We start from the raw sequence: 15,845 nt of genomic DNA on the forward strand, positions 1-15,845 counted from the left end.
CATAGGCAGATTTCCATGGCACTGTAAAGGAAATAATGAGTAAATAGCTACATATGCCATATGATCAGCAATCCTACACAGAGGTACATACTCTGAGTAGTTCATTAACGTCAATGGGATTGTTCACAGTGTGTAGGTCTTTGCAGGATCGGGGACTAACAAGCAGCTTGAAACTTTGTGGAAAGCTTTCAGAAAAACATATTTCCACAGTAACCATTTGTAATTTCATAAACAGAATGAGGACTACAGATTAGGAATAATCAGCATGGCAGATGGACTCTAAGGGCTGTAGTTAGCTTTGATCTTTGCATAAAAAGACAGTTGAATCATCAGGACTTCTACACACAGAACACAGATATAACCTGGCCCTAAAGAAACAAAGATCCTGGAATTCAGCAAAACATCCACTGATTTAGGCCCCAATTCAGCAAAGGACTTCAGCAGTTGTTTAACTTTAACAATGTGCTTAAATCCATCTCTATTCAGAAAAGCATTTGAACATGCACTTAATTTTAAGCACATGCTTAAGCCCACTAAAGGCAATGGGATTTAAGCATATTCTTAAGTGCTTTGTTGAATTGGGAGGGCTTGATTCTGCTCTCATTTGTACCATTTTTACATTGGTAAAACTCTAGTGACTTCAATGGAGTTATTCCATATTTATGCCATTGTAGCTCAGGTCAGAATCTCGCTCAGAGATCCTTAATTCCATGCTAAAGATAATGGTGTCTTAATTCCAGGCAAATTCCCTATTAAAAAACTAAAAGGGAGAAGAAAAAAATAGGGGAAAATGATTAACAAAAGATTTTCTTGGCAACATGTCATATTTTCCAAGTTTTTTAACTTTTAAACTAATTCTTAGACAAGATACTATAAACATTGAATTAAGAAGCCCATCTGTAATCAGCAACATACTAACACAAACAAGGCACAAGAAATGAAGACAAAAAGAGGAAAAGCCTTCCTGAACTACAGATTTTCCATCCCAAAGCATTAACAGGTCTGTGATAAAAATGACCCTGTTTCAAAAGGCTGATTCCCTTTCTTTTCTGATCCATAAAGTCCAAGATGGTGTCCCAGTTGAAATAAGAGTCTGCTTTCCTGTGACTCTCATGAGGCATGAGTGTGTCTTTAAATGATACTTAAAGGGTCAGATCCTCAGCTGGTCTAAGCTCCGTTGACTTCAGTTGAGGATATGGCCCAAAGTAATTATTCCATGTGTGGAAATGCAACTTTAATGCAAAGTTTTTTCCTGTATCTGCAGTCCTTTGTTTAGGGCCAGATCTCGGTACATTTACTCACTCTGAATAATACCTTAATCTGTGAGTGGGAAGTCAGTAGGACTATGTGTGGAGTAAGGTGCTACTCAAGGTGAGTAAAGGTATCTGATGTTAATCCTTATTGAGCTATTTATAATTGCTTCTTGGGGTAGTAGGGAGGTTAACATTGTTTTTTGATGTAAAATTACCATGCAGAATTTTCCTTTATCCAAGGACTTTTCGTACAGAATATACATATTGGTTAAACTGAAAGACTGTACATATTAGCTTAATGACCTAACACCTTTAAATCACTTTTAAAGACTAAATCCCCATTTTTATTTTAATGATAAATGGGTCAAAGTCTGTTCTCAGTTGCACAGATGTAAATCTGGAGTAATCCAAGTGGAGTTAATTTGGATTTACACCAGCATAAATGAGAGCAGAATTTAGTCCTCTAACAGTCAACAACATTTCCCACACTGTGCACATGAAGGGCCCAATCCTGCATTCTCAGAGTACCCAAATCTTTCAAAAGAGAAGCCTGGTGGAGCACCAGGAATAGTGAATAGTGTGGGCTTGAAGAGGTTAAAAAGACACATTTAAAAAAAAATGATTCCACGTTTTCTGCTAATGGTCCTCGTTTTACCAAATGATCAGGCTGAACTATAATTAAAACTAATAGATCATGTTGAAAAATATGTACAACAGAAGGCTGTGTATGTATATACTGAATGTTAAAAGCCTTTTATTTTTATATTTTGAATGCTCTAAATTAATAAAAGAATAATTATAATGTATTTGGTTTTTCTTTTTTCAAAATGTTCCAAGCACTATCTCTTACACTGAGTAAGGGCTAATAATAAAATGATCAAATGAGGAATACTTGCCTAGGAATTGTAATAAAATTAAAAAAGGACCATATCTCATTTTGTTGGCTTTAGCTACTGAAGTAACACAGCTTTGAGATGTCAGTATGGTCAAATCCAGACAAAAGAGACATTTTCTGTGTGCATGTCAGTACAAGAATGCTTGAAAATGCTGAGAATGCATTTCTATTCTAACCTTTTTCCGTTTATAATGCATTTAAAAAAAAAACATTGCAGATGCCAGACTTCACACCTGAGTTGTCCTTAAAAAAATAATCTGCAAAGATATTCTTCTAGGATTGCTGAAGAGAAAGTTTTGCAATTATCTAGAAGGAAGAACATCTAATATTAGCCAGTACAAATAATGTGTACAGTGATAACATAAATGTTTCCAGCCATTTAAAAATATATAGACAATAGTCAGCAAAACAGGACTAGATAAAGGTAATTGTTTATTGTGAACGAAATACAGCCCTTCTGGTATTTAAGAAGACAGCACTTGAACATCAACAGAGAGGTGATACACTACGTGAAGTTAGACTTTGTCTTCAATAAGCATGACAGAAATGTAGTATATCCTATTTCAAATAGCAATTGAAAATAGAAAAAAGTAGGAAAATATATTTGAAATATGAGCTAATTTATACTGAATATCTGGGAAAGCAAACATATTTAATTTCATAACAAAATTCAGTATTTGTTTTTCAGAAAGGCTTATGGTTATCAAATTAAGACTGCATATGGGATATCAGTATAGGACACTGTTTCTTAACCACAAGGGGGTCACGATAGGCAGTCAGGGTGGTCGTGAGGTGTTGAAACATTTATTACAATCTAAAGAAAAGAAAATCTTGATCCCCACTCCTCACCCACCTTTACCCTTCAAGGTCAAGTATTCTCTGTCAACTTCTCGAAACATATACACACACATATACACTGAAATGAATTATATAGGCTTACTGATATATTTTTTATTCTCACATTTACAGCAAATGAAAGGGTGTTCATGATCATTATTTCTCTTGTATCTTTTAATTTGATTTTTTTAAATCTGGAAATAAAAACACTGAGGGTGAAATGTTGGCCCCCACTGAAATCAATGGGAATTTTGTCTTGACTTCAGTGGGGCTAGGATCTCCCCTCTGAACATTTTTGTGAAATGTTCAGATGATTACTGTTGGGCAGGAGTCAATGGGACTACTCATGTGAATAACTGCTCACAATGTGAGTTCACAATCTGGCCTTATATATCCAAAATGAATTAAATTACCTGTTTGTTTGTTTATTGTCTACTTCACTGACTTCTTTGGTTGTTGTACAATTTTATGTGAGGACAGAATTTAGGTAAATTGAATTATGCTCATCATCTTTCTATGACCTGTTTGAAGTAAGGATAATATTCAATGTATAACTGATACTATGCAGAATGTTTGACAGTAGGTATTATTTGAGGTATGGGGGCAATCCATCCATCCTTTTCCAAGCATCACTCCCATACTGTGTTAGAACTGCATGATTGGACCCAGGATTTACTTCAGATTTGCAAAGTATGGGCCAGGTCCTCAACTTTAAAGTCAATGGAGCCATGACAATTTATACCAGTGTAGGATTTGGCCCAACATGATTAATGCACTTCTCCTGCTGAGTTCACCTATCAAGAAACTTAACCTGACATTTTAACAATCACTAGTTAAAAAATGGATGCATTTACTAAATGACATAATTTACTGCCCATTACATTTGGTTTGTTCTTGAGAAATTAACTTGTTCCTGTGTTACCTTTATATTTTTTCTTGATCACTGGGGCCCTGATTCAGCAAAGCAAATAAGCACATCAGTGCTTAAAGCTAAGCCTGTGCCAATGTGCTCTGCTGGATCAAGGCCACAGGGCCCAATCTTCCAAAGTGATGAGTGCCTTCAACTCTCATTCATATCAAAGAGAACTGTAGCATGAGTTCCTCTTATATTTTGCTTTACCTATGTCCTTTATATCATAACATGTGAAATTTATCAGGTATATAATTTCAAACAGTACATTGTTTTAGAAGCAGTACTTCTGATCACCAGTTCTCCTGAAGCCATGCATAAGCATATTCATAAACCAGAAGCATCACTGCACCACCTAGAAAAGAGGACATTATCTTAAGTATCAAATTAGATCCCTTCGATATTTTGCAGGACATATATAGTGTCATTTCTCCTGAACTGAAATTATAAATTGAAATATAATGAAACTGCATTAGCAAAAACTCTCTGGATTCTACCCAATCACCAGTTCTTAAACTATACAAAATTTACATAACACTGGAACACAAAGTCAATGTGAAAAGCTTGTAAATTAAATCAAGAGCACCCTTCCTTTTAAATGCAATTTTCTTACATATTTTTCATACTTTGTTCTAAAAATTTTCAGCAGATGTTTATTTTATTTTTTTAGCTATGGTACAGACAAAACTCTTGATCTGCAAAAAAAAATATATATATATATATATATATATATATATATATATATAGAGAGAGAGAGAGAGAGAGAGAGAGAGAGAGAGAGAGAGAGAGAGAGAGAGAGATTTGGACATGAAAAGAATTGAATGAAAAGACACAAATTCTTCACCAGAATTGTGAAAATCCTTGCAAGTAAGATTTGAAAAGGCTTATCAAATGTTTTGTTTGACATTTGGGTTGGATGGTTTAACAGGACCTGTTGTTTGAAAATCATGGTACTGGTATTGAATCTAGTCTTCCCATGGTTCTATCTCATGAATCCACAGGCAAAATGTGGGGTTGATGGATTGATATTGGTAGAATCAAAAGTGTGACTAAGCCCCAGTGCTAATGCAATGAGGGAACTCTGATCGGAGAGAAACAAGCATGACATTCTAAGACTGGGCTATAATTATTATGCAAGTTAAATAAATAGACCCGACACAGTTTCTAACAAGGGGGATTTTCAGAAGGCCTCTGCGTAGCCTCTGAAGAGGCCTATACATTGGGGAAATTATGAAAGATAATTGAAAGATTCTACCCAATACAAGTAAATGTAGCACAACCTCGACTGTAATAACCGAGTAGGGCCCAAAGCTTTTCTTTTTTCCCTAATTTTGCCTGTTGGATCAGATAGCTTAATTAGAATGCAGCATCTCTGAAAAGCCAAATAAAAACATCTTCTACTGAACTGAGTTGACCTTTCTGTTCCCATGGGATAGGCTCAGACAATCAGAGACATAGAAATGCCATGTGACTTGTCGCATGTGACTTAGTCCAGCGAACCATGCTCAGATTTGAAATACACTACAAATAGCAGCCTAATAAAGTTCACAGATAGCCAGACCGGGGAGGGGGGGGAAGAGGAGGAGGAGAATTGCAAAAAGGCTTTCACAGACAGTTTGGCAAAGCCATACTAATTTGCAGTCACAAAAAGAACAGGAGTACTTGTGGCACCTTAGAGACAAATTTATTAGCGCATAAGCTTTTGTGGGCTACAGCCCACTTCATCAGATGCATAGAATGGAACATATAGTAAGAAGATATGTATATATATATATATATATACACACATACGTACAGAGAAGGTGGAAGTTGCCATACAAACTGTAAGAGGCTAATTAATTAAGATGAGCTATTATCAGCAGGGGAAAAAAACTTCTGTAGTGATAATAGCTCATCTTAATTAATTAGCCTCTCACAGTTTGTATGGCAACTTCCACCTTCTCTGTATGTGTGTGTATATATTATATCATCTTACTAAATGTTCCATTCTATGCATCTGATGAAGTGGGCTGTAGCCCTCTAATAAATTTGTTAGTCTCTGAGGTGCCACAAGTGCTCCTGTTCTTTTTGCAGATACAGACTAACACGGCTGCCACTCTGAAACCTGTCATGTGCAGACGTAGTTTGAACTCACGCCAGGGCTGATTTCAAGTACTTAGAGAGTGTGAGTTTTTCGTACAGCTCTCTTACACAAACTATTTATGTTGTAGACAGATGGACTTACCTTTTCAGCCACAATTAAAATTGCTTTCTTATTTCATTCAGACAGCAAAACCTATATATTAGTCAATGGGACTATTCATGGGCTTAAAGTTAAGCACATGCTCAATTGCTTTGCTGGATCTGGGGCAGAGTGGTAGCACCTTCTGGAATCAAGTTCTTCATTATAAACTTAGCTACGCTGGCTGGAACAAGGAAAGCGGGGATCTTCCTCCTCCCTGCCCATTGTGGGGGCATTAAGCAGGAGAATGCTGTGTGCTCCCTGGATTGTATCTGGATTCCCTGTGCCCCACCTTTCTATGAAACTGCACAAAGGCCAGGCACAGTCTAGCTCCTGGCTGGAGAAAATCATTTACAGGAACACGCAAGCATTTACAGGAAAATCTCATACATTTTTTATAATGAAAAACACGAAACGTAGGCAGAACAGATACTGTTAACAGACACAGTTACCTATTGGCTTTTAAATCTGTGTAACCTTGCCTATTAAACCACCTACTCCAACTGGAAACACTTGTTTACATGGGAATAAGATCCTGGTCTATTTGCGGTACCTGCACTCTCAGCCAGGCGTGCCCGCTTGGAATGGCAAAACTCGAAAGGCCCCAGATCTGTTCAAACTTACACTCTGTTTCCCATCATCCCTTACAGGCGCTGGAAGCAGAAAATAACTAGAGTACAGTGCACTTTGGCTCTGCCTCTACATGTCTCTGATTCACCCCCATGCTAGGCTGGTGTAGAGCCCTTATGCCCGTACTGACCTGGCCAGGGAGGCTCCCTGCAGAAAGGGTGTTCTCAGGGAGCCACTTACGCCAACTTTATGGCGCCTTTACACTATCAAAGAACATGAAGTAGCCTTAATGTAACAGAATCAGGCCCAAGGGGTGAGGGACTGACACTGTTTCTATAAGCATATCCTTCAAGGGTCTTCAAAAGTGTGCCTGAAAAATATGTGGACACATCCATTCGCACATACAACCGAACCTCCTTGTGCTTCATGATTTGTTCACTGATCAGGCATCTGCAGGCACCTAAGGTCATTGGGTGCACAGTATTCCAATTTAGACATGCAAATATGCTTTTTTGAGGGCAAATTTAGCACAACAAATCCAATTTTTTTAAACAAAAATAAATAATGTAAAGATTAAGGGCCAGATCTATGTACAGTATTTCATTTGTTTTATTGTTATTTATTGAGTCTTAAATTTAAATGGAAACAAGACACAGAAACAAAGAATAAAGAAGAGACAAAAATAATGGAGGCAAAATTACCTGGGCCAAGCCTCATGATCTTGGGAACCAACCCTTTGTACAAAGCCAGGAACCTGTAGCAGAAAGAACAAAAGTTTCAAACAATATTATTTTTCTACAAACAGAATGGAATTTTATCTTATGTTTGCTGAGATACTGGCATAGCACTTACATGCAATTATTTGGAATGACACATGTCCAATACCAGACAGTATCTGGATTTTAACATTTTGCAGAGGTAGATCAGACAAAGAGAAAAAGTTAATCAATGTTCAGTACAAAAGCTATGCTGTGATCCCTCCAATCAGAATCATGACTTTAATCAGTGAGATGCTTTTTACTTTCAAGACAAGTCTGTTAACAACAGCTGCATTACATGGATAAAATGACTGCTATAATTGAATATCAAAGCCACAACTCATTGCTCACTTGAGAAATATTTAAAAAGTTGGAGAAACTTATTGCCAAAAGGTTCTGTCCTCCATTTACTCATTTCATCAATCATTCTCAATGTATAACTGTATTCAGAAATTGCAAGTAGAGATTTTAACTGTGAAATGTTCTGTTGTTCTACTGATATTTTGCATTTGCAAAGCAAAGAGTCAGTTTTATCATTACCAAGCAAAAAATGCTGTGCTTGAAATGTAGTAGGCATGTATTTGTGGGACATAAATTTCAACAACATAACAGTAGTTTTGCAAATATTAAAAAAGAAAAACCCTATAGCTGAAATAGGAAGAGGTTTCTTCTTACATTTAAAATACATCTCTAAAATGTTACATTGCACTCTCTCAACACATAAGTGCAAGGTAGCTTCATGTTCCTCATCAAATCTGACATATTACAACATAGCTTTATGGACCCATATGAACTAAAACAGAGGCCTGGACATTTTAGTAAAATAAGAATGTTTTACCCTTCTTCCTTATAGACTGTTGCCATAGTTTTAAAACAGGTTCTATACTTGATCTCGCCAGGCTCTGGCTGTGGCCCTTGAATCCTACTTTTTGCAACATCAAAAGGGATATTAACCATTGAGGCTATTGTCCCTGAGACTAGCCCAATTCCAAATTTTCTCAAGAACTCCAAAGTTGGCTCCTAAAAAGAAAGAATGAATGAATGAAAAAGGAAACGGAAGCACCTAAATAGGTTAAACACTACAAAGTAATATGCATTTAATCAGAAAACTTGCACAACACGACACACTCATGTTATTCTAGCGGAACACATTAGGATTTCCTAGGCTGGAACTTGTTTTCTTGACAATCCTATTGGCTATGTTTTTACACATGGTCTAAATTGCTGAAGTACACATTTCCTCACACAGGATTTATAAACACAGTTCATAAAGAAAGACTGGTATGGCATATGGGGATGATTTGTATAATTGGGCTTCACAATGTACTTAGTATTACTGTATCAAAACAGGAGAAATCCAAGCACTCTATTAGCTAATTGGCCAGAATATTTTACAAATGACAGCAACTTCCACCATGAAGCCTACTAAAATGCTCATTTGTGTGTTGGACCCCCAAATGTTAAATTAAATAAAGGCTAATCTCAGTCTGCTGCCATTCCCCTCCAGGTTTTTTACATTTATTTTCACGTGTAGCTGATCCACTGTACTGAGAAGTGCTAGCTTCCTGTTATTAACAATCCAACTTGGTGCAACAGCAAAACAGCCTTCAACATTCTGTGCATTATAAACAGTAGTAACTCACTAAACTAATTGGCTGAAGAATTTACAACTCATTGTTTCTAAACCCTACTATTCTTTCATGGTAAAAGATAGAAACAGATTATAAAGCAGACCTTAAAACATTTTGTTCTCTCTCTGTTTGAGTCTAGATGATCCAATTGTGCTTTACTGGATTCCCTTAGAAAATCTTTCTACCTTGGCATTCTCTATGACATCAAAGTACTCAGTTTATTTGGGAGTCAAATTTTCTTTAACAAAGTCTAATCCCATTTCTGTGAACAGTGTTCATCACAGTGAACTCTGTCATAATGAATTTCCTAGGCTGTCCGTATAACTTTTTATGCCCCTGTTCTTCCATTCTACACCAACAGAGCAAAAATCCTTTTATATCATACCATGCACTGCATTCATGTTTTGCAAGAAGGCACTCAACACACAGCAAATCAATAGTAAAACAATATAGGATGATGCAATGTCATACATTCAGCTTAATATTAAAAATGCAATAATAATAAAATAATAAGAAGAACAACGTTTCTTTTAAAGGTGTTGTTTGAGCCATACACATTCCTGAGGAAAAGAATTCTAAAAAGGAGGTACATAGTGGCCTTACATTTGTTACTGAACATAGGAACAGTCAATAGGTTTTCCTTTGCAGATTTGCAGCTAGGAAAATTAGTTAAAACTTCATAATATAAATTGGACTTCCACGTGTTGTAAGTTTAAAGAGAGGCTTTTAAATCAACACGGTGCTTATATTTAGTTACAGAAAAAGTAACTCCATAATTTCACAATAGAGGGCATTTACTTGGATAATCCCTTTTAAACTAAAAGTAAAACAGCTTTTGTTATAATTAAACATTACACAAAGTTCTCGCCAGAATGCTTAGCAGCAAATTATTGTCAAGACTATCTGTACAAATCCAAGCTGTGTGCATGCAATTACAATTAAGGCGGGGGGAACCCTGCAACATTTCAGGTTTTACAAAACTTCTAAAACCAACTGTAGCCAGGAGGCGACAAGTGGCACATTTGTATTCAGGGCTGTAAAACAGTCTGAAACCCCCTTTGGGGAGGTAAGCTCTTTGGGGCAGGTACTGTCATTCACTATATGTTTGCGTGACACCTAGCACAGTGGATTGCTATTCTAGGTGCTACTGTAATACAAATGTTAAGCAATAATAATTATATATTAAATGTTGAACCTGGGGCCAACTGCATTTGTGCTGTGTCCTGGCAGGTCAGCTCTTTTTGAAATGTTGAGCATTCTCATGTGTATTGGGGTGCTTTGAATTTCAGGGTTATATGCTTTGGGATTAATAGTACCACAGATGCCATGATGCACCAGAGTGTAAAAACAATGCAAATCTAATCAAAATATGACACTTTTATTTCAGAATAAGAGAACGCCTTGACTGAGATGATCCAAACTATTGAGGGAGACATCTAATTCAAAATGCAGCACTTCTGGATGTACCAATGGAATAACTGAAAAATCATATTAGACTATATTTGCCTGTCTTACCTCGAATACTAAATGTCACATGTATAATGGTGTTCAGAAACCAGTGTGGGAACCTGAACAACATGGGCATTCAGGAGTACTGCATTCAGAGACTCTGATTCTGCATCAAGCTGACTACTTGTGGAGAAAGGTCCTACTCAGTGTGGATAAAGATGACAGAATCTGTGCCAAAGAATCTTTAATTATAATCAAATCCTGTTTCTAGGCAAAGGACATGGACCTTACTGTAACTGTGGGAAGTGTTATTTTGTTATTACCTGTCTAATTGCAGCCAATATTTTTAAAATTGTCACTGATTTTGTGATTCAATTTTAGGGTGTTCCTCTTGAGACCCCTTGCTGATTTTCTGAGTGCTGAGGATAAACAGCTTAGAATAAATAATACTTTGCATTTACATAGTACCTTATATGCAAGGATGTCAACATGCTTTCCAAGCTTTAATTAATAATTTTTAACCCCTCTGGATTAAACTGTAGAAGAATGGTCTTCTGCTGTAAAGAACTATGTACAATTATGACAATATACATGATGAATAAATAGTAAGAATAAATTAGTATTACAGCCTGGTCTTTTCAAAGGAACCTAAAGGAATAATACACCAAACCCACTGATTTTCAATGGGATTCGGGCATCTAAGTCTCTTAGACTTCTTTGAAAATTCTAGTCATAATACTCAAGAGTTAAGTAAGACACAAAAGTGTTAAGTGATTTGAAATAAGTCATAAGAAATAAATACATAAACTAAATAAATTTGCCCCAGGTCACGGAGTGGGTCAGTGGAGAATCCAGGAATAGAATGTAGAGGCCAGACTCCTTCATTCTCAGCTCTATACATAGGACTACACTCCCTCTCTCTATATATTTACGACTTGGTGCTATGACTCTACTAGGGATCAGGATAGGTCCATCAAATTAATTTTCACTCATGATCTGATCAGGATTTGAATCAAAGTTTCTAGAGCTGCAATATCAGTACACTGACCTTGCACCATCTAATCACCGTTGCCTGACTTTGAAGGGAACAGCTGTAGCAGCATGTCAGATTGAACCCACTATTTAAGGGAATTATTGGTATAAAAGAAGGAAGTTTTCTGATTTTTTAAAATATGAATGGACGAGACCAAATTCTGCATTGGTGTACACACAAACATTTCCATTGAGTTCAGAGGGATTGCAGAGGTATAAATCAGTGCAGAATTGCTAAAACAACTCTTCAAAGTTTTAAACATGTACTATATGTTCCAAAATTCAACCAAGAAATGAACCAATTAGGTTGGGAAACATTTGACCAACTCTGAAAAAAAGTTTTTCTTTAGTCTCTCAGATCCCTACCGTGCCCACCTTACAACATCCTAAATAATAGGGACGTAGCGTAATCTAGTGGAAAGAGCATTGCACCTGGGCAAGTCTCTGAATCTTGGTTCCCTTCAACCCTTTGTCTGTCTTGTGTATTTACACTGACACCTCTTTGGGGTACAGGCTACTGTGTGTTTAGTCAGACCCTCTAGGAACTAGTGGAATATAATAATAGTAAGTGAAAGCACCATGGAAGAGACTTGGTAACACAAGGTCTCCTACAATGCTCACTATTGCATTTCTATTTGCAATGAATGCTGTTGCTACATTTGTGCCACTTCAGAACCCTTCTTTGAAAGTCTCATTGCTAAAGTTGCTCATTTAAATTCTCTAAAATGACTGTAAAAATAACTAACTGTGTAAACAGATGTACAACAACCTTGGGGAATGAATGTACTGCAGATACAAAGCTGTTGTCACAATCCTCAGAGTAACATTTCCACTTGCTCCTGTGGTGGACAGCTGCAGCTTGCTGGCAATCCACTCAGCCCTGGTCTACACTAGGACTTTAGGTCGAATTTAGCAGCGTTAAATCGATGTAACCCTGCACCCGTCCACATGATGAAGCCCTTTATTTCGACTTACAGGGCTCTTAAAATCGCTTTCCGTACTCCACCCCTGACAAGTGGATTAGCGCTTAAATTGGCCTTGCCGGGTCGAATTTGGGGTACTGTGGACACAATTCGATGGTATTGGCCTCCGGGAGCTATCCCAGAGTGCTCCATTGTGACCGCTCTGGGCAGCACTCTCAACTCAGATGCACTGGCCAGGTAGAAAGGAAAAGAACTGCGAACTTTTGAATCTCATTTCCTGTTTGGCCAGCGTGGCAAGCTGCAGGTGACCATGCAGAGCTCATCAGCACAGGTGACCAGGATGGAGTCCCAGAATCGCAAAAGAGCTCCAGCATGGACTGAACGGGAGGTACGGGATCTGATCGCTGTATGGGGAGAGGAATCCGTGCTATCAGAACTCCATTCCAGTTTTCGAAATGCCAAAACCTTTGTCAAAATCTCCCAGGGCATGAAGGACAGAGGCCATAACAGGGATCCGAAGCAGTGCCGCGTGAAACTTAAGGAGCTGAGGCAAGCCTACCAGAAAACCAGAGGGGCAAACGGCCACTCCAGGTCAGAGCCCCAAACATGCCGCTTCTATGATGAGCTGCATGCCATTTTAGGGGGTTCAGCCACCACTACCCCAGCCGTGTTGTTTGACTCCTTCAATGGAGATGGAGGCAACACGGAAGCAGGTTTTGGGGACGAAGACGATGATGATGATGAGGAGGAGGTTGTAGATAGCTCACAGCAAGCAAGCGGAGAAACCAGTTTTCCCAACAGCCAGGAACTGTTTCTCACCCTGGACCTGGAGCCAGTACCCTCCGAACCCACCCAAGGCTGCCTCCTGGACCCGGCAGGTGGAGAAGGGACCTCCGGTGAGTGTACCTTTTAAAATACTATACATGGTTTAAAAGCAAGCATGTGAAAGGATTAATTTACCCTGGCATTCGCAGCTCTCCTGGATGTACTCCCAAAGCCTTTGCAAAAGGTTTCTGGGGAGGGCAGCCTTACTGCGTCCTTCATGGTAGGACACTTTACCACTCCAGGCCAGTAACAGGTACTCGGGAATCATTGTACAACAAAGCATTGCAGTGTATGTTTGCTGGTGTTCAAACAACATCCGTTCTTTATCTCTCTGTGTTATCCTCAGGAGAGTGAGATATCATTCATGGTCTCCTGGTTGAAATAGGGTGCTTTTCTTCAGGGGACATTCAGAGGAGCCCATTCCTGCTGAGCTGTTTGCCTGCGGCTGAACAGAAATGTTCCCCGCTGTTAGCCACGGGGAGGGGGGAGGGTTGAGGGGGTAAGCCACGCAGTGGGGGGAGGGTTGAGGGGGTAGCCACGCAGTGGGGGGAGGCAAAATGCGACCTTGTAACGAAAGCACATGTGCTATGTATGTAATGTTAACAGCAAGGTTTACCCTGAAAGAGTGTAGCCACTGTTTTATAAAATGTGTCTTTTTAAATACCGCTGTCCCTTTTTTTTTCTCCACCAGCTGCATGTGTTTCAATGATCACAGGATCTTCTCCTTCCCAGAGGCTAGTGAAGATTAGAAAGAAAAAAAAACGCACTTGTGATGAAATGTTCTCTGAGCTCATGCTGTCCTCCCACACTGACAGAGCACAGACAAATGCGTGGAGGCAGACAATGTCAGAGTGCAGGAAAGCACAAAATGCCTGGGAGGAGAGGTGGCGGGCTGAAGAGAGTAAGTGGCGGGCTGAAGAGAGTAAGTGGCGGGCTGAAGAGAGGGCTGAAGCTCATATGTGGCGGCAGCATGATGAGAGGAGGCAGGATTCAATGCTGAGGCTGCTGGAGGACCAAACCAGTATGCTCCAGTTTATGGTTGAGCTGCAGCAAAGGCAGCTGGAGCACAGACTGCCACTACAGCCCCTGTGTAACCAACCACCCTCCACCCCAAGTTCCATAGCCTCCACACCCAGACGCCCAAGTGGGGGGGCCACCGGCCAACCAGCCACTCTACCACAGAGGATTGCCCAAAAAAAAGAAGGCTGGAATTCAATAAATTTTAAAGCTGTAAACTTTTAAAGTGATGTGTGGCATTTTCCTTCCCTTCTCCACCACCCCTCCTGGGCTACCTTGGTAATCATCCCCCTATTTGTGTGATGAATGAATAAAGAATGCATGAATGTGAAGCAACAATGACTTTATTGCCTCTGCAAGCAATGATTAAAGGGAGGAGGGGAGGGTGGTTAGCTTGCAGGGAAGTAGAGTGAACCAAGGGGCAGGGGGTTTCATCAAGGAGAAACAAACAGAACTTTCACACCGTAGCCTGGCCAGTCATGAAACTGGTTTTCAAAGCTTCTCTGATGCGTACTGCGCCCTCCTGTGCTCTTCTAACTGCCCTGGTGTCTGGCTGCGCGTAACCAGCAGCCAGGCGATTTGCCCCAACCTCCCACCCCACCATAAACGTCTCCCCCTTACTTTCACAGATATTGTGGAGCACACAACAAGCAGTAATAACAGTGGGAATATTGGTTTCGTTGATCGCTAAGCGAGTCAGTAAACTGCGCCAGCGCGCCTTTAAACGTCCAAATGCACATTCTACCACCATTCTGCACTTGCTCAGCCTGTAGTTGAACAGCTCCTCACTACTGTCCAGGCTGCCTGTGTATGGCTTCATGAGCCATGGCATTAAGGGGTAGGCTGGGTCCCCAAGGATACATATAGGCATTTCAATGTCCCCAACAGTTATTTTCTGGTCTGGGAATAAAGTCCCTTCCTACAGCTTTTGAAACAGACCAGAGTTCCTGAAGATGCGAGCGTCATGTACCTTTCCCGGCCATCCCACATTGATGTTAGTGAAACGTCCCTTGTGATCCACCAGAGCTTGCAGCACTACTGAAAAGTACCCCTTGCTGTTTATGTACTCGCCGGCTTGGTGCTCCGGTGCCAAGATAGGGATATGGGTTCTGTCTATGGTCCCACCACAGTTAGGGAATCCCATTGCAGCAAAGCCATCCACTATGACCTGCACATTTCCCAGGGTCACTACCCTTGATATCAGCAGATCTTTGATTGCGTGGGCTACTTGCATCACAGCAGCCCCAACAGTAGACTTGCCCACTCCAAATTGATTCCCAACTGACCGGTAGCTGTCTGGCGTTGCAAGCTTCTACAGGGCTATCGGCACTCGCTTCTCAACTGTGAGGGCTGCTCTCATCTTGTTATTCATGCGCTTCAGGGCAGGGGAAAGCAAGTCACAAAGTTCTATGAAAGTGCCCTCACGCATGCGAAAGTTTCGCAGCCACTGGGAATCGTCCCAGACCTGCAACACTATGCGGTCCCACCAGTCTGTGCTTGTTTCCCGAGCCCAGAATCGGCGTT

The 15,845-nt window shown here is 39.8% G+C and overlaps 1 protein-coding gene across 10 annotated transcripts in view; it reads right to left on the reverse strand.

The window, feature by feature from the left end:
* Positions 1–2,563: 2,563 nt before the first annotated feature.
* SLC25A21 (solute carrier family 25 member 21) overlaps positions 2,564–15,845 on the reverse strand; it is a 397,333-nt gene continuing 384,051 nt past the window's right edge. For 9 of the 10 annotated variants that reach the window (XM_048855143.2, XM_048855142.2, XM_048855137.2 and 6 more), the window contains 3 exons: positions 8,283–8,464; positions 7,388–7,440; positions 2,564–4,250 (listed from right to left, as the gene is read on the reverse strand). In XM_048855143.2, the coding sequence (XP_048711100.1) occupies positions 4,189–4,250; positions 7,388–7,440; positions 8,283–8,464 (297 nt within the window). In that variant the 3' untranslated portion in view covers positions 2,564–4,188. Of the gene's footprint in view, positions 4,251–7,387; positions 7,441–8,282; positions 8,465–15,845 lie in introns of those variants that run through there. The other variant, XR_007357307.2, reaches the window with a different exon arrangement.

Source organism: Caretta caretta, chromosome 6 (genome assembly GCF_965140235.1).
Source record: "Caretta caretta isolate rCarCar2 chromosome 6, rCarCar1.hap1, whole genome shotgun sequence".
In the NCBI taxonomy this organism is placed as follows: Eukaryota; Metazoa; Chordata; order Testudines; family Cheloniidae; genus Caretta; species Caretta caretta.